This window comes from Talpa occidentalis, unplaced genomic scaffold (genome assembly GCF_014898055.3).
Source record: "Talpa occidentalis isolate TD23 unplaced genomic scaffold, MPIMG_talOcc4v2.1 talOcc4.6, whole genome shotgun sequence".
Taxonomy (NCBI): Eukaryota; Metazoa; Chordata; class Mammalia; order Eulipotyphla; family Talpidae; genus Talpa; species Talpa occidentalis.
Genome location: NW_023604972.1, coordinates 104,489,955 through 104,517,156, shown reverse-complemented (window position 1 = coordinate 104,517,156; position 27,202 = coordinate 104,489,955). Strand labels below are relative to the sequence as shown.

The 27,202-nt window shown below is 36.8% G+C and overlaps 2 protein-coding genes across 7 annotated transcripts in view; both read left to right on the top strand.

Moving 5' to 3' along the window:
* FAM172A (family with sequence similarity 172 member A) overlaps positions 1 to 27,202 on the top strand; it is a 433,278-nt gene that overhangs the window by 257,901 nt on the left and 148,175 nt on the right. For all 6 annotated transcript variants that reach the window (XM_054688529.1, XM_054688531.1, XM_054688526.1 and 3 more), the window contains one exon: positions 1,617 to 1,701. In XM_054688529.1, coding sequence (XP_054544504.1) covers positions 1,617 to 1,701 — 85 coding nt within the window. The remainder of the gene's footprint in view (positions 1 to 1,616; positions 1,702 to 27,202) is intronic.
* Positions 18,060 to 21,361, top strand: POU5F2 (POU domain class 5, transcription factor 2). Its single transcript, XM_037529064.2, has one exon. It carries the CDS (start codon positions 20,077 to 20,079, stop codon positions 21,091 to 21,093), a length of 1,017 nt encoding a protein of 338 aa, XP_037384961.1. The 5' UTR covers positions 18,060 to 20,076; the 3' UTR covers positions 21,094 to 21,361.

Genomic DNA, 27,202 nt, shown 5'->3' with positions numbered 1-27,202 from the left:
CTTGACACTGCTTTGGAGAATACTTATTTCTTACAAGCAAGTGTCACATTGTATATAAAAGCGGGCTAATTGTGTGCTAATCTGCATTATCTAGAACTCTCTGATGTGGTATTTTATCAATAGTAATATTAATTTTACTTATTTCAAATGTATGAAATATCTTCAAAAACCCTTTTTCTTTTATAATTTCTGCTCTCTTACATTGTATAATTTTGCATTCAGCTGTTAATTAAGATTAGAAATGCAAGTTATAGAATACATATCCACTTTAAACTATCAAGCTTTTATAATACATGAAAATACTAATATTTTATCCAATTTAAATGTAAAAAGAGAGAAAGCATTTAAGAACATTACTAGATGTTGTGTTTGTTTTCATGTTTTTTTTTTCCACGCAGTTCAATAGTTTCCTTGATCTACTGTTTCTTACAAAAATCTGCCATGCTTTGTGAACTTCACTTTCTAATCTCATACAGCAACCCTTCCTTTATGTTATTCCTGCTCTCCTTGGTCCCAGAACAGTAGGGTTGCCTTGACAAATCTATTCAAAAGCCATTCCTCGGCCTTTATTGGTGGGGACCAGGGCCTTTGAAATTCTCTCCTCACTGCAACACAGCTGACATCTTCTTCCAGACAGAATGAATTAAGGAAATACAATAAGATACTTGATCTACCAGTCAAGGATCTTTCCACAGTGAGGACGGATTCCATGGTGCTCAACCAGGGCAGCAAGCATCTAAAAATACACAATACATGCTTGTTTACCAGAATAGCAATCAGCGATTTTTCCAACATGATTGATAGGATGATTTCTTTTAAAATGAAAACTGTCTGGAAAATCAGAGAGCGAGGAGAGAGAGAGAGAGAGAGAGAGAGAGAGAGAGAGAGAGAGAGAGAGAGAGAGAGAGAGAGAAAACGTGGGGGGATATTTTGGAAATGTTTTTAAAGCTATATGAAGTTAATCACATTTTTTAAACCAGATTTCAAATTCAGACTTCAATATATGGAAAGAATACAGTTATTTTTATTTCATTTGTTTGAGTTGTAATTCATCTTTATCTTGGAGGTTATCTTTAATATTGGAGATTTTGTGTCCTCAGACACACAGCTATAATTCACCAGATTGTGTTTCTTTTGAACTATTTTGATACAACCCTCTTTTGGACAGTTTGAAGTAATAATTAAAAGATGGTGTGTTTACAAGAACCACATTTTGAAGAATAAATGAAAATTTTCTTATAGTATTACAGAGAATGTGGCTTAAAAATGTAACTATTCTTTCACATATTTAAATTAATATTTATTTCGACTAAAAGTTAAAAATGGATGCCTTTTTAAATTTCACTTCATTTTAATCCCTATATGTATTTGTTTACTTCTTGGACATCTAGCCTTCTCTTAGAAATATATTACAGAAGATAAACTTTATTCCACATTCATGTTGATCATGAATAATTACTGACTGTTTACATATGAAAAAATTTTACAGTGTTTGGAAAATAAATTGAATATACTTCTTAGTGATGCATTATATAGACAAATTAATCTCTGCTGCCTAAAGTGTTGGTGTGGCTTAAATTATGTTTCAACAGAAAATTGTCTCTATTATATTACAGAACTGTTGTAATTGGGTCTCTAGCTCAGAACCTCTAGACACATCAGTGGAATCTATGTTGCCTGACTGTCCCCGAGTCTCAGCAGGTATGTGTTTTGATGAGAGATGTATGATTTCTTTTTTAAGGTGAGAAAGAAATATGCTAATGAAATATAAGATTCTGTTTTGTGAATTAAGCATGTTGTTCTGCTTTGAATCACTGAATGAATTATTGGTAACATATGGCATGGGTCTGATCCACTAGCAGAAATTTGTTAAGTAGCTGAAAATGCTTACCCACAAACTCACTAAAGATGAGTAGGTGAAGCAATTTGAAAGTAATATAGGCAGTTGCTGTTGCTGTTGAGATTATATGTGGATAAATAAAAAGTTGATTAAGAAATGGACTTCGTAGCCATACAGGATCTCAAACAAAATATTTGCCTCTGATTCAGTACCAACCAGTGAGAATCAAGGCTAGAAGAGAAATTGCTGTGACCTACAGTCTTTAGAAAAACATTTCATGAAAAATATTCTGGACTTTATCATTCTTGGCTGATAGTTATTCTTTCACTACTGATATCCTCTAATTTCAAGGCTGAAAGGTGAAAGTAATTAGTAGTAGTAGCTGTTACATCTTACATTAGAGGATAAGGGGGAAAAGGAGGGAAAAAAGCAAAAATATATAAGGGCAAAATGTTCATAACTATTATTCCTCACTTTGCAATTGGTCATATATTTGTAGCTGATATGTATAACTGACTTCATGCCATATTCCCTTTGCTCTTAATATGCTCCTCAACTGGCTATTGTTCCTTGCTAGGGAGGATGACCCACCCCTTCATTCTTGAAGAGTCTGGGTCATTAGTAATGCTGCATGAACTAAATTTTATGGGTTTCAATTGATACTAATCACGGGAAGTAATTATAGATGTCCTAGAGGATTTTCTGCATTACACACATATTCCTCTTTTCCCCTATTTTGTAGTAGCAACTCAATATTCCCTTAATAATTGGTATCAGTCACCCCAAATTGTACAGTCACACTCTCCCTTGCTTGTTGATTCAGTGGTATTAAAGCTCAAAGTTGCAAGATGTCAGTGTCAGCTTCAAGTTCAATGAATCATTGTTATGTCACCTGATAGACCTTTAGATAAACAGAGCCTGAAGTCAGAGAGTGGGAAGCAACAGTTTTGCAAATAGATCACTAAAGGTAATAGGAAGAGGGGCCAGTCCCATTCATTCCCAGAGCTGGAGGAAGTAACAGAGTACATTAAATGCTAATTTATAGCAAATAACACATTCTGAAGGCCATTGTCTTAGCCCCACAAGATATTGTCACCAAAGGAGGCACCCTAACTGAATTGTGAAAAAGTCCTTCTACTGTTCTATCAAGCCTGCTGCTTACGGCAGCAGTGAGTGTATAAGATCAGTGAGTGTTGACAGAGTAGGCACTTTTCTTGTCCTTTCATTTGCTCTTTGGTAAAGGCCAGCCTCCTTCTTATGAGCTGCTCCATGGAGAAGCCCACATGGCAAGAAATTACTATGACTAGGCAAGAGCCAGTGAGGATCTGATGCCTACCAATAGGCAAGTAACTGACACTGTTACAGGAGCCTCTCCGAGTTGACCCTTGAGATATGAAAACCGCAACCCATTCCTAATGTGGCCTTGTGGGAGACCCTAAATTAGAATCACCCAGCTAAGCCATGTTCAGATTCTTAACCATCAAAAACTGTGATAAATGTATAATGTTTTAATCTGCCATGTTTGGAAGATAGCAATAGAAAACTAATACAAGAGGCTTAAATTTCAACTCTGGTGGCCAGTCACTCAAACTAAGTAGAAACAACCTCTAAAAAAATTTTTTTTTTAGATAAAACCTTGTAAGGTTCCTCTTTGCTTTGATACTTTAGTATTTAAGAGCAACACTTTGTTTAAAAGCACTAAAAAGTTAATTGAAGACAGTTCATTCCTACCCTTGCCTCCCCACTACCTGATAGACTATGCTGTACAGTTTATCAAAGATAATATATTAAGTTTATTCTATACCACACTCAATAGATTTTATACTGTCTTGTATAAAATTCAGCTCTTCTCTGCCCAGTTTTTCCTCTTAGGACAGAATTTGCTATTCTCAGTAACCTAGATTGAAGGTGAGATTTTATTCTAAAAAATTTGTCGTAAATCAAGAGATTTTATATTCACACCTCAACATATGTCCATTTATTCAAATATTTATTGAGTACTTACTATTTTCCTTAAATAGCAGACTTGATAGGATGACTGTTCTGAATGGCGGGGACAAAGCAGTGAGTTGTAGTTTGTGATGACTATCTTTTTCCCTAGAAATTATTGTTACAAAGTGTTTCCTGGCCCTCTGCTAGTGGATGGGCTCATTCTTTTGAAACTGTATTCAACATGAAGGTGCATCAATGAAAAGGGCCAACACTTCCAGCGTTTTCCAGGGTTACTTATAAAGAACTGTGTAGATTTTCAACCAAGATCAGTGGTTTCCCCTCAAAGAGTCCTTAAAATGCTAAACAGTGTGACATGATCAAAATGGGATTTTAAAGAAATATTAATTTGGTAAACGGATAAAAGAGAATGTCAGATGATTTTACATGTATGTGGAACATAGAGAAACTGAACAGTGGATCAGAAAAAAAGACAAAACTTGCAAGCTGACCACAGATCTGAGACATACAGCCAGGAGGGGTTGGGGTTAGAATCGGAGGGAAGAATCCAAGGGAGGGGACTGTGGTCTGTGAAACAAGTGCTATGGTGGGGGGAGAACTGAGGGACTACACCTGAGGGGAGAAATCAAATTGTTTAAAAAAATTAACAATGATGTAAGAAAATAAATTTAATAAAGGGGGGGGGCAAGAAGCCAGAGGCAGTAGACTAATTAGACTGTGATGATAAAGGAACCATATTAAGTTGATGGCATGAGCTGGAATGGTGGCAGTGGCACTGGAGAGGATAAAAGAGCTCTAACAAATATAACTGGGAAGAATCTACAATCCTTGATGATAAATAGATTGGATCTGGAGATTAAAAAGTAACTGGAATAATGAAAATATCATTTCCAGAAGTTTAGAGGGGTGAGTGGAGGAAATAGGGTAAGAGATGATGAAATTGTGTTGTGACCTACTTGAAGTGATGAGAGGAAATACACATGGAAATAACCAAAAGCTGTTGAAGTACCTTTGAAATTCCTACATTTTCTGATCAATAATCCTTTTATCTTTAAAATATTAAAGATTTAAAAAATGTGCTGAACCAAGTTAGTAATAGATGTCCAGATCATACATTTAATTTAGTGAAGTCTCTTCTTTCCAACTTTTTTAATTATGTTTTTTTTCTTAAGTTTTGACATGCCTTCATCCATTGACTTAATGTTTCATGATTATCACAATGAAATTACCTGTTAAAATACATAATCATTCAATATTATGTCTTCCCTTTATAACTAAATGTTTCCCTTTACAAAATAGTAGATCTGTTCATTAAAACTTTGTTTTTTGAATGTTTCTGATGAATATATATTTTTTAAACAGATTTAACAAAAGTTTAAGTGGTGCTTAAATATCGCTAATAATTATTTTCATTACAGTCATGTTTTTAGGAGTGGCAATGTTGTACCTTGTACTTAAAATGAAGTCTGACTTTTCAGTAATTAAATAACAGAGTGAATGGTGGGAATCCATGGCAAATATATGTCAAATGAGTAGTTCCTCAACTTCCTTCTATTGTGTAACAGTGTTTTCTTACTGGTAAAATCAGCCAGTTTAAAAACAGTTATTCAGGCAGACAAAAGGTGAAAATGAGAACATTTTAGGGGCATGCTCCTGATTGGTGCTTCCCAACCATGCCGTTCAAAGCCCCACATCCCAAGAGGCAAGGTTGCTCTCCTGAAGTTAGGCATCTGGTCCTGCTAGATGTTCGTTTGTTGCCTTAGCACAGGGTACCCCCATATCTGCTCCTGTACCTGCTGCTTCTAAGTCTTCTTCAAATAAAGGCTGTTCCAACAGGTCAAAAAAAGAAACTTTGTGTCTCCAGGGCTTTCCCTGGTGGCGCAGTGGTTGAGCTCTAGGCTGCAAAGATGCCCACAGCTCTGATGCCCCGGTTCTATCCCAGGCCACGGGCGAGGGTCCCACATGGCGCAGAGACCTCTCCTGCCGCGTCCACTGCTTCCCTCAGCAGTGTATTTCACCAGTCTGCCTGTTCTGTACCCCACTCTGGCTCTGGTCAATTCTCTCACCCTCCCGTGCTTCTGACTATACTCAGTGCTTGTATAAATAAATAAATAAATCAATCTTTTTTAAAAAATTAATAAATAAAAAGTTATTCAGGGAATTATACAATGTTGAATTGGATCAATATTTATTGAATAGCCCACATTCTCATTATTTGTTTGTTTGTTATAAAGTGACAATAGATCTATCTCACTCATAGAGATGTTATGAAATGTTAGAACTTTTACAGTATCCAGAGGAGATATTTTTAGTTTGTCAGAAGGAAGTTACCTCAAAAATATGAAATATGGGGCCTCCCGGTGGCGCAGCGGTTGAGCGCTGGGTTGCGAAGCTGCGCGCGGCCTCTGCGGCGCCGGCTCGATCCCCGGCTGCTCCCCGGCCACCGGAGGAGGGTCCCACATGGCGCGCAGACCTCTCCTGCCGCCCGCTGCTCCCCTCAGCAGTGTACTTCGGTCCTTCTGCCTGCCCTGCTCCCCGCTCTGGCTCTGGTGAATTCTCTCGCCCTCCCGCGCTTCTGACTGTACCCAGTGCATATATAAACAAAACAAACAAAGAAACCAGCAAACAAATAAATAAAGCATGCCTCTATAAAAAAAAAAAAAAAAAATATGAAATATGAAACTGAGCTGAGATATGAAACTGAGCCCTGGATATTACCTAGTTTTATAAATGATTGATAAATCAGTAAAAATCAATTAAATATATATGTGTATATATATATATAGCAGTACTCTTAATTTTCATTAGCTATTTTAAAATTTAAGGCTTAGTTTTTTTAACTATTATTATCTTGATTGAAAGGAGTGAAAAAGCAATTGTAGAAGTAGTCAGTCTTCTATTTCCTTGTCTCTGTTTATAAGCAACAATAATTTATTTCTTTTCCTGTGTTCTCTGTGACATTGATGAGCCACAAAATGTTATATAGAAACCTGAGCCACAGAAAAATAGAAAATACAGTGAAAAATCAAAAGGATAGCCAACAGTTAAAAGAAAAATGACCTATAGGACATGAAAATCTAGGAACAATACCACTACAGAAACATTGGGGTAGCAGTTAAGATGAAATTAGAAGTGATCATGTGTTGTGTGCTGCTCCCCCAAAATAGATAATGTAATTTTTGACTGTTTATTAGAAGGCATTTCCCCAGGGTAAAATGAAAGCAAAACAAATCTTTGAAAACAGACAAGGTTCAGAGCATTGATATCTTCTGACTTCTTACAAGCCTAGACACAGTTTGCTTTGGATGGCATATAACTCATTGCCAAACTGGCTCTAACTGGGCCTGAATTTGGGTAAGTACTGCTACTAAGGCATATTTACTTTCAGCCCCCTCCATCTGCACCCCCTTTGGGCCTCTTTGCACACATGAATTCAGTCTAGATGCATTCACTCTAGTCGTCAGGCATTTACTGCAAAACCAGACGTGACTCTGGGGGCCAGGGACATAGCAGTGAGTTATAGCAGATAAAGGTATCACTTGGAGTTTACATTCTAGTTGGAGAGATAGACAATAAACAAGATAAATAAGGAATGTATATAGTAGGTTAGATAGTGGTAATTGGTATGAGAAAACAAAGTAGGAAGAGAAGGCCCGAAATATGTTGGGTTTTTTTGTAATTTTCAGTTAGGTAGCTAGGGAAGGACTTGCTGAGAAGCATATCTAGCACATTTCTAGTCCTGATCTGTGCCTCCCACTGATAAGGGCAGTATTTGCCTATCTGAGATTACATGTAATTTCTCTAGACTTCATGTGTCTACCCAGCTCCAAACTCTGTGCCCTGTTCTCTATGGCTCCTTGACAACCTGACCTTGTCACCCCCACTTGACAAGCCCTCTCAGATTAATAGTAACCATAAAGCACCAGTACCAATAAGTTGTAAGCTTATTCCACTCTTCCTTAAGTGACATATATAGAAAAGTACATTTGTATGGCACCCTAGCATTCACAGACGAGGTTGCTTATGTCTGGAGGTGAATGGATGGAACCCTTCTTGGCTCACCTGAAGTGTGAAGGGATCAGTATCTTGGCATATCAGAGCTAGAAAGATAGCACCATAAACGTAAAAAAAAAAAAAATTTTAAAAAGGAAAAAAGGAGCCATTGTAGGTGGCTTAGGAGTTAAGAATTAAACTTTTAGAATTTCTCTGTTTAGATAACCCTGTCTTGGTTCTAGATGTGAAAGAAGTAGATCGTTGATAACTTGTACCTAATTATCAAGCCCCCTTTCTCCACCAGAACAAAAAGTAGAAATGTGCAATTTCTACGTAAATTTGAATTGTAGAAAACCCTAATTTTTCTTTGCTTAAGCAGTCCAGATTGACTATTTACACTGACTGAACTTACTGAATATTTGCTAAATATTCACTTTATTGCTGAAAATACATCTTAAGGGAATGACAATGAGGAGTTCTATCTCTTGTTAGTGAATAATCACTTCTTTTTAAAGATAACAGTGAAAAATCAACAGTAATTGCTTCTAGGATTTGGTGTCATTCAGAGTGTAGACAAGTTGAGCTGCCTAATATGTCTAATATGTTTGAGACACAGCTTAAATTAATTAGATAATTGAAAATCTATACTTTGCCTTGTAAGCAGACCTTAAAATTCAAGGCATATTAGCATATATGAAACTGTACCACTTTTGACTACATATACTACTCTTGAATTGTAGCGTTCCTCTTTCCATTCAAAAGATATATCCTCTAATCCTTTAAGTGATGTTTTTACTAACTAAATAACACTTTTCAGACAGTTTTTGTTCCTGACTGTAAAACTGGTCTTGTAGCTGTTATTCATCAGTTAGTTTCCCTATTCATTGCTCTAGGCTACCTTATAATTAGTTAATAGAAGGGATGAATTTTTTAAAAGTTGACCACCAGAAATTCTTGTGTTTTTGGTGAATCATTCATTATAGTTAACTGGAATGAGAAACTTTGGAGGAAAGAAACGGATTAAAGAATCATTTAAATCAATCTACCTAAATATGTGATATTTCTGTAGATCACCAATATTTGCCCCAATTATACTTCATCAGTCCAATATTATGCTGTGATTTTGATTCTTTCCGTTTTCCAGTAATCACAGTGAATATAAGTAGTCTCATTCCAGAAATCTCACTAAAAAAAAATAAATTAAAAATAGTCACCATGTTTTTTACAGCTTTCTGAACCAATTTGTGAAAAATCCTTGGAAGAATTTGGCAGTAAAGGTGGCAACTCTCCTTTTACAGAGCTAACTCTTCCCTTTAAAGATTAAAAAAAAAAAAGATTTTTAACTAATTATTTTGGGGATGCTTTTGGATAAATAACTAAATAATATGAATTTGTATTTGTACTTCAAAATGATAAGTTATGAGTTAATGTGGAAGAGCTATTACTTCTATTGACTCCATAGCTGTGTCTCATAGCTCTTAATGCTCTATCCCTAATTGCTGGAAAAGTAAGTCGGGACCACTGTATCTAAGACAGAAATTTTCATGCTTTTTACCATATGTTAAGTATTGATCTCACTTCTCATGGCTGTCTGTGCTTCACATGTCATCTATTTCTCTTTCCCTCTGTCAACTCTGCCTGGGTCACTGCTCTTGATGGCACTTTTTGTGTCTGTCTACTTCCCTCTAACTCTCTCCCCCCACCCCCTTTTTCTTCCTTGGTTTAGTCTCTCCGTATGACTCTTGTCTTTCAGTTTTTGTCTTTGTGTCTCCCTGGCTTCAGTCTCCACTGCCTGGAGACTTTTTCTTGCTGTCTCTGGAATCACATCTTCCTCAGCCCACAGTTCCTGCCTGTCCTGTCCCAATCACGTAGTTTGCTTGAATCTGCTGCCCTTAACTTCTCTTTCACTATGTGATAAAGTACCTCCCTCTAGGGCCTCCCCTGGTGGCGCAGGCAGTTGAGCGCAGCCTTGTGAAGCTGTCCGTAGCCTCTGCAGCGCTGGTTTGATCCCAGCCCACAGGCGAGGGTCCCACATGGCGCGGCCGACCTCTCCTGTCTCACCCGCTGCTCCCCTCAGCAGTGTATTTCGTCAGTCTGCCAGTTCTGTTCCCCTCTCTGTCTCTGGTGAATCCTCTCACCCTCCTGCGCATCTGGCCTGTACCCCGGTTCTTGTGTAAATGAATAAATAAATCTTAAAAAAAAAAAAAGTACCTTCCTCAAGCCACAAAGTCTCTACTTTTTCCCACCTGTTCCCTGTCTGCTCCTGTCAACACCTTTCATGCCTGCTCTGTCTGTCTTCTCACAGAAAGACATCAAGCCATCAACAATAAATCTGTCTACTGGCAAAAATATTCCCAAAACATACCTCTTCAGAGAAACTGCCTTGCTTTCTAGAAGTGATTCAGAGCATCTAAAATAAATATTCTTTAGTGCTGAAATGAAAATTCAAAGTAAACATTAAGCACTACAGATAAGCCAAATATTTTCTATTTATAAAATTTCAAGATGTTCTACGTTGATATCAGCACTTTAAAAGTAAAGGTATATTTTTAAGTTTCAGTGTCATCATATTTCTTGAACTATAGTCCTAAAGGAAAATAATTCTACTTAATAGTAAATTTGAGAAATACTTGCATCAGTGACTTTGGTTTTTAGGTATAAAAATTGATTTAACAGATATGATATCTACATATTCTTTGAGAATTAGTACTAATATTTCTGTCCTTGTCTACTATAATCTCTAACATCAGTATATCACCTAAGTAATATATTGTGCCAATAAAAAATGAAATCATATCTCAGTGATATGATTTTGAATAATCTTATGCCACAATGCTGGGCAGAATTCAGTTGAATTATAAAACTTAATTTCTGAAATACTATAGAAATTACTTGTTGGAAAATTTGGGCAAAGAAATTAAACATCTTTTAAAGCTTTGGTAATGTTGATCTCTTCAGATGAGACTGAAAGAGACCCTATATTAAAATTTTCTAATAAGCTTCTAAAATCACTTTTGGCATCGAAATTCTTTTATTTTTAGCTGAACTTTGAGATGTTCTTCTAAAAAGCAATATGGATTATTTCATATGTTTACTTTTATTTCATTTTGATAAATTTTCTTCAAAGAAATTTAGTCTTTCTGTTTCAATTTATATAAGCAAAGTAGCCATACCTTCCGTACATAGTTTCCAGAGGGGAAGTGATTTTATTTAAAATAAGATGTTGCAAATTTCAGGCCACAAATACAGTGAGTAAATATCATCAATCCATGAGAAAACTATTTCTCATACATGAGAAGCAGATGATAGGCAGTTTGAATTTTATAGCTAAAGTGTAGTCTTCCATAACTGCTATAGTTTAGAATTTTGTAACACATCTCTTATGAAGAAATGATCCCTCAAAGTTATGTCTTTATGCTTTTCTTCAAAGGCAACATGAAGCATATAAAATCAATATAGGCAGCAAATCTTATATTTTAGAAAATCTAAATTCTGTTATTTTACCAATTAATTTTAATTTACTTCCCCTAAAATTAGAGCCTTAACTCCATACCTTGACCTGTGTTTGCTATTCTTGATTCTCATGAGACAAAAATCTGTGTATTTGGTCTTTCATTCCATAAAGATTTATTGAGCACTTAATATGTACTAGGCACAAGTCTAGATTCTACAAGTATCAAGATGGCTGGACATGACCCTTACCCCTCAAGGAGCTTATATCCTCCTGGAAAGAAGTTTTGTGTTTGTTGTAAAGATCCTCCTTGTTCCTAATAAGAGGATGATCATTGAAATAGTTTGGGTGAAGAAGAATGTTAAGAACTTATAAATTCCTTCGGGACCCAAGAGTAACTCTCTTTATTTTGGTACTCCACTATTAAAAGACAGAACATCTTCTGAAATAATCCTTCTCCCTTCTATGCTATTATGAGACCCTGACTCTAGATTTGCAATGCAAATGAATTTATGTTACTTATCATTTTTAACTTTTTAATAGTAGTGAGTCAGCAATTATGAAGAAAGAGCTTTGGATTTAACATGACTAGCAAATTTGTACTCTGCCACGCATGTGGAAAATAGTTCTGTAAGATGGCCGGTGAAAGTCTACAGTCACACTGTCTATAAAATCAGGATAACAAGAGTACTATCTCGTTGGGTTATGGTCAGAATGAAGCTGAATAATCCATTTAAAACTGTTAAATATTGTATCTAGCATATAATTAGGACTCAATAAATACAGGGAGACCTTACTCTTTAGGGTTTCAATTTACACAAATTTCACATACCATAGTTTAGTTAAATAATATCAGCCCCCCCAAAACAAGGTCAAATATCAGTTACCACAATATATTGATTGGGAATAATTGTATTGCATATAAATCTCTTTGTAAATAACAGATGCACATCATGATCAGTGGCCAATGATACCACTTTTTCATAATCTGTCATTGGCTGATACTGCTTGTCTGTACTCAGTTCACACACAGCACTATCATCCATTTTATGAAAAATGGATGTTCATAAGAGAGACTTGGCCAACAAAGATGAAAGTGTAGCAAAGAAATGAAATGCTGAAAGTGAAATTGGAAAGTGTTTGTGACGAAAAAAATGAAGATGTCCCAGAGGAAGCGATGCTAGCACCAAAAAAAAAAAAAAAAAAAACACTTCACATCAAATGAACTCTGAGATATTTCACGACATTGGATGTGTAAAGGATAAAATGTCGGCAGCTGATCCAAACTTAGGAGTATGACTATTCGCTGAGGCATAGAAAAGATTTGCTTGAACTGTGTTATAAGTTATCTGATGAGAAGGCAAGCCCTGCTCAAACTATTCTTAGTAGGTTTTTTTTACAAAGAAAGTACTCTAATTCTCAGTGTTTCTAATGCTTGAAGTTACAGGGGACTAAAAATAAAATTAATTTTACTACTTTTTCATTACTTTATTCAGTTTTCACTGACAGTAAGAGGATTTTTAATGTTTTTTAAAAAAAAATTTTGAAGTCACAGAACAGAAAGTCATGGATTTTTCCATTGATTATTATGATCACTCTGCATGGTTTCAGCTTGCATAGTCATTTCAGTTTCTGTCTTATTTCACATGTTTATTGAAGTAAAGTTGGTTTAAGTGATTGTATCTGCCTTGGGAATTACAGGTTTTTGCCTCTACAAATATATATATTCACACCCTGCCTACCACCAGTGCCCCCAAAATTCTCCACAGTCATATTCTAGTCTGATGCTACCATGTAAAGCAAGGACTTTTATCCAACAAATAAATACTTTAATTTTAGAGAAATTATTCATTGCTTTTCAGTATTTGAGAATGAAAACTTTCTGTTATTTTCTCCTGCTTTTGTCTTTGTATTTTCTAGATATATCTAAGTCCTAATCTAGTCATGTCTCATCATGAGGTAACTTTTAGGGCCTTCCAATGTATCTTCTACAGAAGTACAGCATTTAAACTCCCCTATTTTCCCATTGTTCATTATTCTACTTTATTTCTTCATTCCCCTTGGTCTATCAGATTCCATGGTAGCCTTTTTCCCTTTCGTTCTTCTTCCTGCTAATATCCTGTTCTTCCATACTCGCCATCAACTCCTGAAAGCCTACCAGTTCTTTGATATGTGGCCTTCCTTTCAAAATGACATCTGTGCTGGGACATAGTCTTATGAGAAATTTCTTAAATTCCTTGGTTTCTTCTTTACTTTTCATCTACATTTCTGTCATGTAAAAGACCAGTATCTTTCTAGAATTTAAATTATTACAAGAAATTCTTCACAAGAAAAATGTAAAATTTAACAGAGAGTTGACACTTGCCAGTGATGTCATGATTGACAGCAAAAGCAAAAATAAAAATAAATGATGGGTACTTCTACTGTATACACTTTTGTACTTCTTAAACCACATGAATGTATTCTTGAGTATTCAGATGATGAGTGAATAAAATTTATTATTAAATAAATAACAATAATGCAAACCTTGCTTTCAGTTAGATTCACAGCTGGTTTGATATAATTGCTTTCTAGTTTCTGAGGCTTTCAGAAGAAAGTAAAACTTCCTTCTGTCTGATGTTATTTATACACACATAGAGTGAAGAACAAGCTACTGGGAGCTCAAGCAGTGGACTCTAGACAAATAAATGTAGATCAGGATGTGAGTGTTTTGATCAAAACAGAGGCTGATATTCTGGTTGGTTATCTTTAAAATCTTTGCGATAATGTTGGAAGAAGATTCAGTTTTATAAGCTGACATTATTTCCTGTCTACAGCCAACGGCTTTGTCAGGTATAAAATGTTCAAAAGCAGTTTTAATCTACAAATATAGATAATGTTACAGTATAGGAAAATATTTACTTATATTTTTAAGTCTGGTTCTGCCTCGAATTTTTCATGATCATTGCTATGTTTCATGTTACCAAATATGTGTTTATTTTTTTCAAAAAAATAAGATATGAATATCCCTATTTGGCCTGTTTCAAGTCATAGTTTCTTTCCAGGACATTTCATAGAGTCCTCAACACTATAATGGTAATGCATCAAAATCAACTGATTTGGAATCTTTAACCAAAAAAATTCAGAAAGCACCTCACAGAGTTTCTTACATAAACAAAAATTCTATTCTACTTCTCTGTGACCATGTCACATCCTGAATTACTAGTTCCATTGGTCATAAGCTGTAATTTCTGTTAGGTGTATTTTACTTGAAGTATAAAGGAAATTTTTTATAAAACCAGTGGGTAGCTCATGCTCTTAAGTATAAGGAGAGTACAACTTTGAATGTAGAAGACAGTGACCGTACCTTGACTAGAGAAATACATGCAAAACATACTTAAAGCCTTTCTTCTGTAACAGGACAAACTCAACAAAAATGTTTGTTCACATCCTGTTTGACATAACAAGAACCTGTAAATTTTTTCTGTCTTGGACTGTCTATGAATATATCTGACTCATCACCGTAGTGCCTTTCAATTCAGCCCTGCTCGGCTCAACTGCTCTTCCTGCCTTTTACAAATATTTAAAATTCTTGAAGCCTTCTGGCGGAGGCTCTAGGGTTTTTATACTTAACATTATTTAAATATACAGCAAGTTCATAGCTCATGAATATTGCAAATCTACAAAATAAAATGGAAGGATCTCTGTATACTCTAAATCTCTTTGTAGTCTCTGACTATGTGGTTGGGTCATATTTGTGTCACAGTCTTTTTATTACTAAGCAGCAATTATATCAGAGCAGGGTAATTTTTTAAAATAACAAAACAAAGTTATATTAAAGTGATTATCCTACTACACAATTAAGAATATCAAAGAAATTCTGTTGACAGTACTATACATTCTAATTTTTCTCTACATGTTTTATAAGAATAAAAGCATCTCATATTACTCTTATTCACAAGCAGCTTTCCTTGCATGGAGTTCTTGTCCTCTGTTATCTCCTGTGTATTGGTAGAAGAGTGCTAATGTTATCTATTTGTGAATTTATCACACAGAATAATAAATACTCTTGTTTAGTGACTACATTGATTTGATTAACTTTGTCCCCTTGTTATTACAACTGTAATGTTCTTTAATGTATGTACTTTACCTTGAGGTATCAGTTTTTCTTAACTGTATATCTTATCTTTGCTGTCTCACTTTTTTTGTAAAGTCCACACAAATGATTGGCAGTTCATCATTTCAGATTTTGAGATAGTTTCCAGTGCACTAAATTGTTATAAAGTATGATGTTAATTCTCTCCCTGTGAGGTAGGAGGGTCTTTCCTTACTGTGCTCAGTCCCATGGTTTTGCTAAATTCCTGGCTTAACTTCTTAAACCAAGAACAAGACCTTCCAGTCACTTGTTTCTGGATCTTGTCTCTTGTCTTTGGTTTCTGTCTTGCTCTTTGACTGACATGGTTCTTAGGACATCTATACCTGCCCTTCAGGTGACAGTGCCTTTATTCCCTGTTGCCTGGTCATTGCTATGTTATGAGGATACATACAAAGTGGGGAAAACTATAAAATTAGCAACATCTAGTCTTGCCTGTCCTCTCTGACTTGTGCATCATTTGATATTTTCTGGTCGACTGTTGATTTAATTATATTCAAAAAGGAGTGGGTGATTCAGAGACTCTGATGGAGAAACAAAACCCACAAATTCTTAAACAAAGCCCTGTCCACTTATCTGGAGCATAAATGGCTTTGTGTGAGATGCATTTGGAGAAATAAGGAAACAAGAATGATCGTCCCAGCCAATGAGATGACTAGGAAGGATTTGTAACTCAAAACCAGATCTCCCTCACGTCTGGGTGTTTTTATGCACTTACTATACTTGGAGCACCATGGAAAGCAGTATATTAGCACATCATTTCACGTGTAAAATCAAAATAAATACTATTTATAGTGTCCATTTGGGGGTCAATAACTTCTAGGTGAAGAGCTGAAAATGAAATTCCAACCAACTGTTAAAGGCATCCTATGCATGAGTGGAAAGGCATCAGGTTCAGAGTTTATAGGCAAACTTTTCCCATGAGAAAAAACTTGAATCAAGCTCTAGAATTATATTATTCTTTACTTTCCCTCCACTCTTTCCTTCTCACTACTAGTGGATCTTGGTAGCACATAATTGCTGTCTTAGAATAGAGAATAGTTAAGAAGAGGCTAATAATACAAATCCTGAGAATTCATGCATTTCTGCCTAAAACTAGCTCTCTTAATTCCACGATCCTAATAATAGAAAACTGTTAACTTCTCTTTGGGCAAGTGTGGCTGTCCTGCTCTCCTGACAATTTCTCCCTCATTTAGATTATAAATACACAGGAAACTGGGACCATGTTTTTCTTGTTCTTACTTTGTAATTCTCTATGGGTAAGACTGGCCTTATTTCTAGATTGTAATCTAAGCACAGTTACTGAGCAGTCTCTGTATTTGTTGAAGGTGATGGATTAGCCTTTCAAGCTCCCTAGCCCAACGGTGCTGGTTGTCTGGGACATTCCCATCACCTGCCTTTCTCTGATTTCTATTTCTGTTCCAACCAAATAATATGCTCCTGCTTTTTCCCCCTGATCACCTCATCTCCATAGGACATTAAATATACTTTTAAGATGTCAAAACTTCCCTTAAGGATATGGGCTTTTATTTGTGACAGTATCATATGCACAAACTAGGAAATAGGCACACTAACAGATGAGCTCTGACCAAGTCAAAGAGAACCCTAATTGAAAGTGCCCAAGTTAATATTAAAACCCATTAAATTAATATGGCCTTAATTTTTATTTATCTTTTTTATTTTGATTTTTACTTTATTTTTTTTTAGATTTAAATAATAAATTTTATTTTTATATTCCCCATACAATTGCAACCCCCCCATTTTGACCCCAATCCTTAATTTTAATTTAGCGAATGTCTTAATTTTTAATTTAGCAAATGTCTTATAAGGTTTTAACTCAGTATAATAAGCTTTCCTCAAATTCAGTTGAACTCACTTTTTCCAATTTACTAAAAATATTTTTATTCAACTATTGTTTTGTGACAATGAGCTTTTTCTCTATAGTTCTCTGTTGCAGATGGACTAGGTTCAATATGTGGGCCTTAGTTTATATAATTGTTCTTTATTATTATACTTTGTGATCTTTTAGTCTGTTTAGCAGCCATGGTTTCTTTGTAATTTTTAAAAAATAGCATGTGAGTACACCTGGAAAAAATGGATATCAGCAAAGTTATTAAGTGAAATGTTGTGTATTGTAAAGTGTTTTTCAAAGACTATCATCTTGAAACCTAACTCCAGGCAAATGTGGAAATCTTTTCACCCCCATTGCCTCAGAGATTCATTTACTTAGCATTAAATATTGACTTCCTACTCTGTGCCAGTTCCCAGTGCTCAGGATATTGCAGTGGATAAGAGCAGGACCTTGCTCTTCTCCAGCAGACATTCTAGCCACAGTTGCAGTGGAGATGCAGATACACAAATAATATAATATACACCCTGTAGAGATAGCACTTAATCTCCTAGTTTTTCTTTTCCCTCTACCATTGCTTCAAGGCCATTTCTATAACCTCGTTACCTCTAGTGTTGAGTTGAATTTAGGCTTGTGGTGCTATTATTCCCATCCAGTAAGTGTTTAAGGGCCTTGTTCTAATACAGAAGAGAGAGGATCAAGAGGTACCAGAAGAGTCAAGATTATGATTTCTATACTGCAACAAAATGTGCTTTACTGTCAGAATAATAAAAGGACTGATTTATTCTTTCAGCAAACATTTATTGAGCAATGTATTAGTCAGAGTTCTGTTACTTTCAGTCTTTATAATACCTTCTTGCATGATGACCTTTTAAGTATTTCATAGTCTAATTAGAGAGACATAAAATAATTACTGATACAAGTTACTATAAAAACATCTATCAAGTATAAGTGGAGTGTGACAAAAGTAGTAACTAACTTTTGTCTAGGGGAAGGTGTCGCTATAAGATGCCTCTAAATTGTATCGTAAAGGTGATTGGAAATGCAGCTTACGTCACTTACACAGAAGTGTTTACTGAACACCTTCTGCTAGCCAAACACAGTGATAGGCACTGTAGACACAGCAGTGAACTAGACTAAGTCCCTGCTCCCTTGGCAGCAAAGAAGCAGACAATAAGAAGACAAATCATTACATATTAGGTGGTGATACCTGCTAATACCAAAAAATAAATATATTAATAAAGGAAAGAGAGAGTGATATAGGGTGCTGTTTTAGGCAGGGAGGTCAGCAAGACCTCTCTAATGAGAGACATTTGACAAAATCCCAAGTAATAGGAGAAAACAAGATCAAGAAGTAGGGGGAAGCATAAGGGCATAATAGTTATGAAAAGCGTGTCTTTAGGACAGAGTGAAAAGATGGCATTACAGAGAATTGGGAAGAGTATGGTAGATGAGATTGGAAAGAAATGAGGGACGGGCCAAATGATGAATAGCCATGTGTTCTGTGCTCAGGAATTTGAATGCCCACATGGTTGACTGGAAGAAGAAGGGCTGAATTTTAGAAGGAGAGTGCCATAGTTATTTTATTTGGTTTAGCTGGGTTTGGCTAGGTTTGGTTTGTTGGTATTTTTTCTTTTAAATTAGCAGCAGTTTACAAGATGAATTTGAAAGGAGTCACTAGAGAGGAGATGGCAGCATTTAGATGTTTTAGGGCACCCAGGACATAAGATTTAATGCCCCACAGAGTGTGAGAATTAATGGTCAAGAGCAACTCTTGGGTTTAAGGCTTCATGGGTGATAATGCCATTAACTAGCTCAGGGAACCCTAGAGAAGAAGCAGGTTTAAAAGTATAGATAATGAATTTGATTTGGGATCAGTGATAAATAAAGAAGAGAAAAATTAAAAAGACATCAGAGCTAAAATACAGATTTGGCTGTTACAAACACTTCATGGAAATTCAAAAAGAAGAGAGCAAGAAGAAAAGTCAAAATTGCCAGGTACTGCAGAGTTTAATGGAATGAGGGTTTTTAAAAGGTCTTCAGATTTGAAAGTTGAAAGGTTACTGGTGACTTCAAGAAGACCAATTTCAGTAGGTGTGGGTCTTGACTCAGGACCTGGAAGCTGAACTGGGATGGAAACCAAACAACTTGAAGGATTGGTAGGGGAAACAGAGAATTTAAATCTAAAGAAATTCAGCCCCCATGAGAAAGTGGAATCTGGCAAAGTGTGGGAGTGGGGTTTAGAATCTGACAGTAAACTGATACTAACTAGAAATTCAAGCAGAGAAGCTTTGATGTTTCTTAGTGCACAGAGACTGAAGATGTGTAAAGGAAAGACTGTTGTGACCATAAAGTACTTGTGAACATAAAGATAGCAGTGAGGGTACAGTTAATAAATTGAGTAGTCACAGCAATACCTGGCATACAGATGTTTAACAAATATTCATGAAGCTAAAACTGCTGTTCAGATTATGTGGAGAAAAGATACCAGAGATCTTCAAAAGCTATAAATAAATGCCCAGGTTCCCTTTGGGGAATAAATGGAAGCAGTGCGAGGGGTCCCAGACAGCTTGAAGATACAAAATCCAAAAGGGATATTTGCATCTCAGAGGAAATTGGAAGCAAAGTTCATGGTAGAAGACCCCAACCCCTTAAATCCAGGCACCCAAGGAATTACAAGTGGAGCTACCAGATTTGTCTACCACTGCACATACACGCTCCCTTAGTCTGTTTTCCCCGCCTGCACCACCAACTCTACCCACTGGGGGGCAGGGCTCGAGGACAGGGCTGGTGGCTGTTAGCGAGCCTCGAGAGCTATCAGTTCCTACCAGACTCTCTGCTCTTAAGTGCGGTCTTAGCCCATGGCTGGACACAGGCCCTCAAACTTCTGCCCTCTGCCTCTCAGTGGTGGGGGCGGGCCTGAAGGACCAGTGCGAACACTGGTTGACGCTCCTATCCCGCTGAGCGCCCAGGTGGCCTCTGACAGGCTGATGGTCCGACCCGGGATAGGGCCGGGCGTCTGCCCAGGCCCTGAAGTGTGGGGGTTACCCTTGAGCCCCCAGCTGTATGAATTCCAGGGCGGGGTGGTGCCTTGTGTGCCCCTGCTGAGAGCTGGTGAGGCTGGAGCCTGCTCGCTATGCCCCTCCGAGGCCTCCTTACAAGGGCCCTACATTGTCCTGCGGTGCATGCCAAAGCTGGCTCTGCCAGAGGACGTTTCGGCCATAGAAAAAGAGATGAAACAGTTGGCCCAGGAGTTGAGGCAGAAGAGGATGACCCTGGGCTACTCGCAGGCCGACGTAGGGTTTGCTGTGGGCGCTCTTTTTGGAGAAGTGCTTAGCCAGACCACCATCTGCCGCTTCGAAGCCCAGCAGCTCAGCCTCGCCAAGATGTGGAAGCTGCGACCACTGCTGAAAATGTGGCTGGAAGAGGTAGATACCAAGAACCTGCTGGGCATGTGCAAAATGGAGATGATCCTGCAGCAGGCTCGGAAGCGGCGGCGGGCAAGCAGGGAGAGACGCATCAGAAACAACCTGGAGAAACTCTTCCTGCAGTGCCCGAGGCCCACGCCCCAGCAAATCCACCGCATCGCTGGGCAGCTCGGACTTCAGAAGGACCTGGTCCGGGTTTGGTTCTGTAACCGGAGCAAGATGGGCAGTCACCCGACCAATGATTTCTCTCCACCGCAAGAGGTGGGGCCAGCTGAGCCGCCTTTCCCGGGGGAACCAGTGTGCTTTCCCCTGGCACCAGGCCTCCATTTTGGTTCCTTCCACTGCGGAGGGCCCTTCTTTACACCCTACTCCCCCACCCCTTTCCCTCCTGGGGGAGCCCTTCTCTCTGTCCCAGGCACCGCTTTAGGCCTCCCCAGGCTTTCCAGTTAAGGGGCCTGCCCTTCTGAAGAAGTGAAGCTGGGAAAACCAGTCTCGGGGGCCATTTTTTGGTTTCTAGCTTGAAGTTCCATTTACTGTTTAAGACGTTAAGAATACTTGTTTTGGGGGGTGGGAGCTGTTTGGGAAAATTTGGGGAAAGAAGTTAAAGTTTATTGCCAATTTGTGTTTTTCCCTAATGTTACTTTTAGACAATACACACAGATGGTTTTGAATATTTTGTTGCTCTTTTTTTTAATCAATAAAACATTGTGTGTCAATCCCTGTGATTATCATTAAATTTTCGTTTTCTTTTTTTCTTAGCAACACTATGTTGAGTAAAAAAATTTAAGTCACAGAAGACCTTTTCAGTATACCATTTTTGTCAAAACAAGTAAATGAACTTAAGAGTAAACACAAACATAAAATCCTGGTTAGTAGTTGCCCTGGGGGAGCCAGCAGGTTTGAGGATGGTGTACAATGATCCTTCTCCGAAAAACAGTTTTCTTGTTCTCCCCTTTTCTTGAAAAATACCAACTTTTTTTTTTTCTAATTCACTTTCTTATTTAGAGTGCCCCAACTGTAGTGGGGAGTGGGTAGGGTCTTTAGTTCACTTTATGCAACCGTACAGTTTTATCTTTTGTCCTGCCACAGTCATTTTATTTTATTTTAGTGTTTATTGAGGTAATGTAGGTTTACATCTTTCTATCTGCTTTGAGGGAGTGTTCAAACCTCTACAACTGTATATTTTCACACCCTGCCTACCACCAGTGCCCCAATAATCCTCCACTATATTCCATTGGGCAACTTTCCTCCTCCTGCCCCTCCCACCATCCCCCTCTGGGTCCCCTCAGTTGTATAGTCAGCAGTTTATTATTAGTTGGGTTTGACTGACCCTTTGTTATGTTTCCCTCTATTCCACATATAAGTGAGATCATCTGGTATGTATTTTAAACCCATTGCTACTCAGATCAGTAAGCCGGACAACAATAACTCTGCCCTAATTCTAGCTTACTTCTCTGGTTTTCAACTCTATTAAGTTTATTCCCTGGGAATTTACCTTTCTTTTTAGCTCAGATATACTTTTTAGAAGATATTTGTGAGTTGATCCAAAATTCCCCCGGAGGCGTTTGCAATGGTACATCTTAAATCGATTTTCTAATCTCTCCTTTGAAAATGAATTTTTCCAGTTTTCGACTTATACATTGATCAATTTTGGTCATCACATACTAAACAGAAATCCTTCATCCTGTGTTTTCACATCTGCTGCCACACACCTACATGAAATATTTGTCTTATAATTCTGCCACTATATATCTGAGTTTATATATCTGCTTTTTAATCTTACCATTTTTTGTTTTGTCTACATTTTTTCCCCTTAATCAGTCTTACAAGAATTTATCTACAGGTATTTTCAAAGAACCAGCTTTTTGATTTCTATTCTATTTACTACAGTTTTTATTTCCTAATTTTAACTTATCAATTGATTTTTTTTCTAATTTCTCCTGTTTTCTCTCATTGTTCTTTTTCTTTTTAGATAAGTACGTAGTTTTGTTGTTGTTTTCTAGTGGCTGTGGAGAATGCTTATGGGGTTTAAGAGTAGAGGTCAATAAGAGATTTATATCCATCTCTCTTTTTTTTAAGATTTTGTTTTATTTATTTATACAAGCACTGGGTATAGTCAGAAGTGTGGGAGGGTAAAAGAATTCACCAGAGGCAGAGCGCAGAGTAGAACAGGCAGACTAACGAAGTACACTGCTGAGGGGAGCAGCGGGCATCAGGAGAGGTCTGCACCCATGTGGGACCCTCACCCTGTGGCCGGGGATCGAACCGGCGTTGCAGAAGCTGCGGGCAGCTTCGCAACCCAGCTCTCAACTGCTGTGCCACCCGGGAGGCCCCTATATCCATATCTCTTGACCCCCAAGTCCAGGACTAATTTTACTATCACAAAATACAAGCATGACTGAGCCCTCCATTTAGTATTCTCTCCCTGAGACTGTAGAAACTGACCCTTTAACTTTTTTTTTAATGGAAATTTAAATATAAAAGTTTCAGTTGGAACCATTTTAAGTGTCTAATTCAGTGGCATTAATTACATTCATGGTGTTGTGCAATCGTCCGTACTCTCCATTTCCAAAATATTTTCATCACTCCAAACAGAAACACTACTACTTACACAGTAACCCCATTCCCCATTCCCAGCCACTAGTGACCTCTGCTGTGCTACCTGTATGAACTTACCTATTGTAGACATTTCATATGCATGGAATCACAATATCTGTTCTTTTGTGTTTTATTTATTCCACTTAGCATAATATGTTATAGCATGTATCAGAATTTCATTCCCTTTTATAACAAAAAGGCCAAGTTCATCTGTTGGTGGACCCGGAGGTGTTTTTCACCTATTAGCTACTGTGATCTCCTTTGGACATTCATGTAAAATTATCTGTTTGGGTTCCTGTTTTCAGCTTTCTTGGATATATACTTAAGAGTGGGATTGATGGTTCATATGGCAATGGTATGTTTAAATTTTGGAAAACCACCATGACTCTGCCATTTACATTCCCACCAACAATACCCAGGGTTCCAGTTTCTCTATTTGTAATTTTATGTTTGTTTGTGTTTTTTTGTAATTATTATAGCCATCCTAGTAAATATCTCAATCTACATTTGACCTGTGTTTCCTTACTGACTAGTGATGCTGAGTATCTATCTGTGTGCTTATTGGTCATTTGTGTATCTTCTTTGATGAAATGTCTATTCAATTCCTTTGGCTGTTTTGTAATTGGCTTGTCTTTCCTTTGCATAACACAGATATTAAACCATGATCAGATATACTATTTGCAGATATTTCTTATTCTATGGTTTCTCCTTGTACTCTCTTGGACACTCTCTTGATTCATTTTTTTAACTTTGATGAAGTCAAAATGAAGCGTTTTTTTCTCTTATTGCTTGTGTTTTGGGGATCAAATTTAACAAGCCAGTGTCATATCCAAGGTCATGAATATTTGCATTTGTGTTTTATTCTATAAGTTAATTAGCTTTATCTCTTAAAATTAGGTCTTTGATCCATTTTAATTTTTGTGTATTGAATAAGATAATAGTCTAAATTCATTCTTTCATATATGGATATCTAGTTTTCCCAGTACCACATGGTCAAGAGAATGTTCTTTCTCCATTGGATTTTCTTGGCACCCCTCTCAAAAATTATTTGACCATAGGCATGAGGGTTATTTCGGAGCTTTCAAGTCTCTTCCATTTGTTGATATTTATCCTTATGATACTGTTTATATTATTCTAGGTTTGTAGTACGCTTTGAAATTAGGAAGTTGAGTCATAAAATTTTGTTCTTTTTCCCCAATTTTATTTTGACTATTCTGTCACTTGTAATTCTTTATCAAATTTAGCAGTATTTTCTCCATTTCTGCAAAACACATCATGTTGTTAGGGATTGTGTTGAATCTGCATATTGCTTTGGGGAATTTAATCACCTTAACAATAGTAATTCTTTCAACCCATGAACAAGGCATATCATCTTGCTTTGTTCCTCATCTTAGAAGAAAAGCTTTTGATCTTTCACCACTGAATATAACATTAGCTGTGGGTTTTCATATATGTCCTTGGCCATGTTGAGGAAGCTTTCTATTCCTAGGTTATTGCTTGTTTTTACATGAAAGTGTATTGGATTTTATCAGATTACCCTGAATAAATGAAAAATATATGAAATCCTGTGTCTATATCATAGAACTTTAATAGCTGCCAGTACTATTTCCTTCACTTGTACTGTTATCATTGCTGTTCCTACAACTAGGTGACCTGGACATTTTTCCATATTACCTCCAGTTTTACAATATCCCTATAAGATTAAATGACCCACTACTGGGTGATAGAACCAAGTTTTGAATCAAGTCTCTCATTCATAAGCCATAGGCTAAAGCAGCCCCTCAGAGGTGGCACAGCTTTTAGAAATGAACTTTTGGCCAGCTGCTTTGTAGATTGGGAAAAAAAAAAAAAGTAAATATTCATGTAGTAGTTATAGTCTTCTATCCCTTTTAAAATTAAATGATCATAAAGAACAAATTTTGACATTACTTTTCAAAACATACTTATAAGCAACATTGCTTCAGGTAGACAGTGGATGTATATAGAGATTGCATATTTATACTTATTATATTAGGTTCCCAGTTTATTTAGTCAAGGATATAGAATCACATTGGGAGTGCAATAGCCACAGAGCAGTGCAAATGAACCACATCATAGCTAGCTTCCTATGGCCCAATGTCCCTGATGACAGCACCCAAAACCGGGCCCAACAGATTTGGAAGTGCTTCATTTCCACTCTGTAGCCTTTTTATATGTGGGACTTTGCTACACAAGAAAATTTTAATCTCTGCTCTTAATGCTACCATTTAAGAGACTATTTAGAAATATTTTGCTCTTCTGGTTAGTTCCTGAACCAAACTGAGTAATAATGAGTCTACAGTCTCATCTGGAGGAAAAGATGACTTCATAACTAGGTCTCTGGCAACAGCTTTATAGCATTCCAAAGAAACCATTTCCCCTGTACAAGCTACAAGGATACAACATGACCAGTGTATACTTTTTCTTCTTGACAGTGTTTGAAGACAAGGCACCAAGCAAACACAAAAGTTAGTGAAAATATAGCCAAACTTCAGTTTCTTGGCTTTAGATTCAGTAGATGACTAATCATTTATTATTCAACTAGCCCACTAAAGTTTACACAGTACCAGCCAGCAACAAAATGAGATTTTCCATTACTAAGCCTCTTTACAGTGAAAAGTGAAAAGGCTGGACATTAGGGAAAACTTGATATTTAAAGAATTTCAGATTTTTTAGAGATTTCAGAATAATGGGTAGATATCATAACAGGAAGATCCCTGAAGCCTTAGAAGGAACCATGCTTAGATTTGGGAGAAAAACCAAGAGTGTGGTGTTGGTGGTTAACAGAGTATAGAGCTCAAGTAACAAAAGAAATTAAGTAAGATGTGTCATTTCACATACGAAGATGTCACTGGTACTTTCAAAGGAGTATTTAATGGAGCAGATACCAAACAACTGTTTAAAGTGTTCATGTTTGCCAGATTTCCATTTCCCCCACCTCAGTAAAAACATAAATTCCAACCACTCAATAACATCTTAACCATTTTTCTGAAAATGTTTATCAAATGTTTCCTTTAGACAAAGTAGGTATTCTTAACCCCCTTTAGAGTATAAGTAAAATAGTGCATTGTACATATGTGCATTTTTTAAAAGACAGTCTTCACATTTTCAAAAGGAGCTGTGACACCTCGTTGATCTACGATATCAGACTTCTAAGGTCACCTAAGTTTCAGGAGTTTTTCTTTAACAGACCTGTCTACTAGGTAATTTCTGGTGTTCTTTGAGTCTGTATTTTCTAGATATGTAGCTCAGTTATAGTGTAAAGACCCTAAATAACTTCTTATATGTCTTTCAAATTCTGACCAAAAAAAAATGTATTAATTATTGTCTTTCTTGTTCTTATATGTTCATCAATCACTGGATCATTATTTTGGTTACTACAAAAAGAACTCCTTTTCCTTTTCCAGAATATCCTCCCTTAATCTAAAATGTTATCTTACTCTTGAATTAACATCTGTTTTCTACAAGTCTGTATTCTTGAAATATGTATACTACACATTTTTGTATTTTGTATTACAACTGTGTCACAGGGATTGATATTTCAGAAAGCTAGTTGTGTTTATGACTATCTTCTGGAAATAGTCTTGCTTACTAAACTGTATTGGTTTCCTTGGCAGAATCTATTCATGATGAATTCTTTTTAGGGTGCAAAATTGTATTATCTGTGTAGAACAATGATTTTAAAGTGAACACTACAATGCCAGTCTGGTAAAATCCTACTGGACAAAGTGATTGTAAACTGAAAGAGTAAAATGTGGAGAATAAGGACATTTTTTTTTAACAGGATTTATTTATTTATTTATACAAGCACTGGGTACAGTCAGAATTGTGGGAGGGTGAGAGAACCCACCAGAGCCAGAGCGGAGAGCAGAACAGGCAGACTGACAAAGTATACTGCTGAGGGGAGCAGTGGGCGGCAGGAGAGGTCTGCACACCATGTGGG

Coding starts and splice junctions, on each gene's coding strand:
- POU5F2 (XM_037529064.2), top strand. CDS start 20,077: ATGGCTGGACACAGGCCCTCAAACTTCTGCCCTCTGCCTCTCAGTGGT.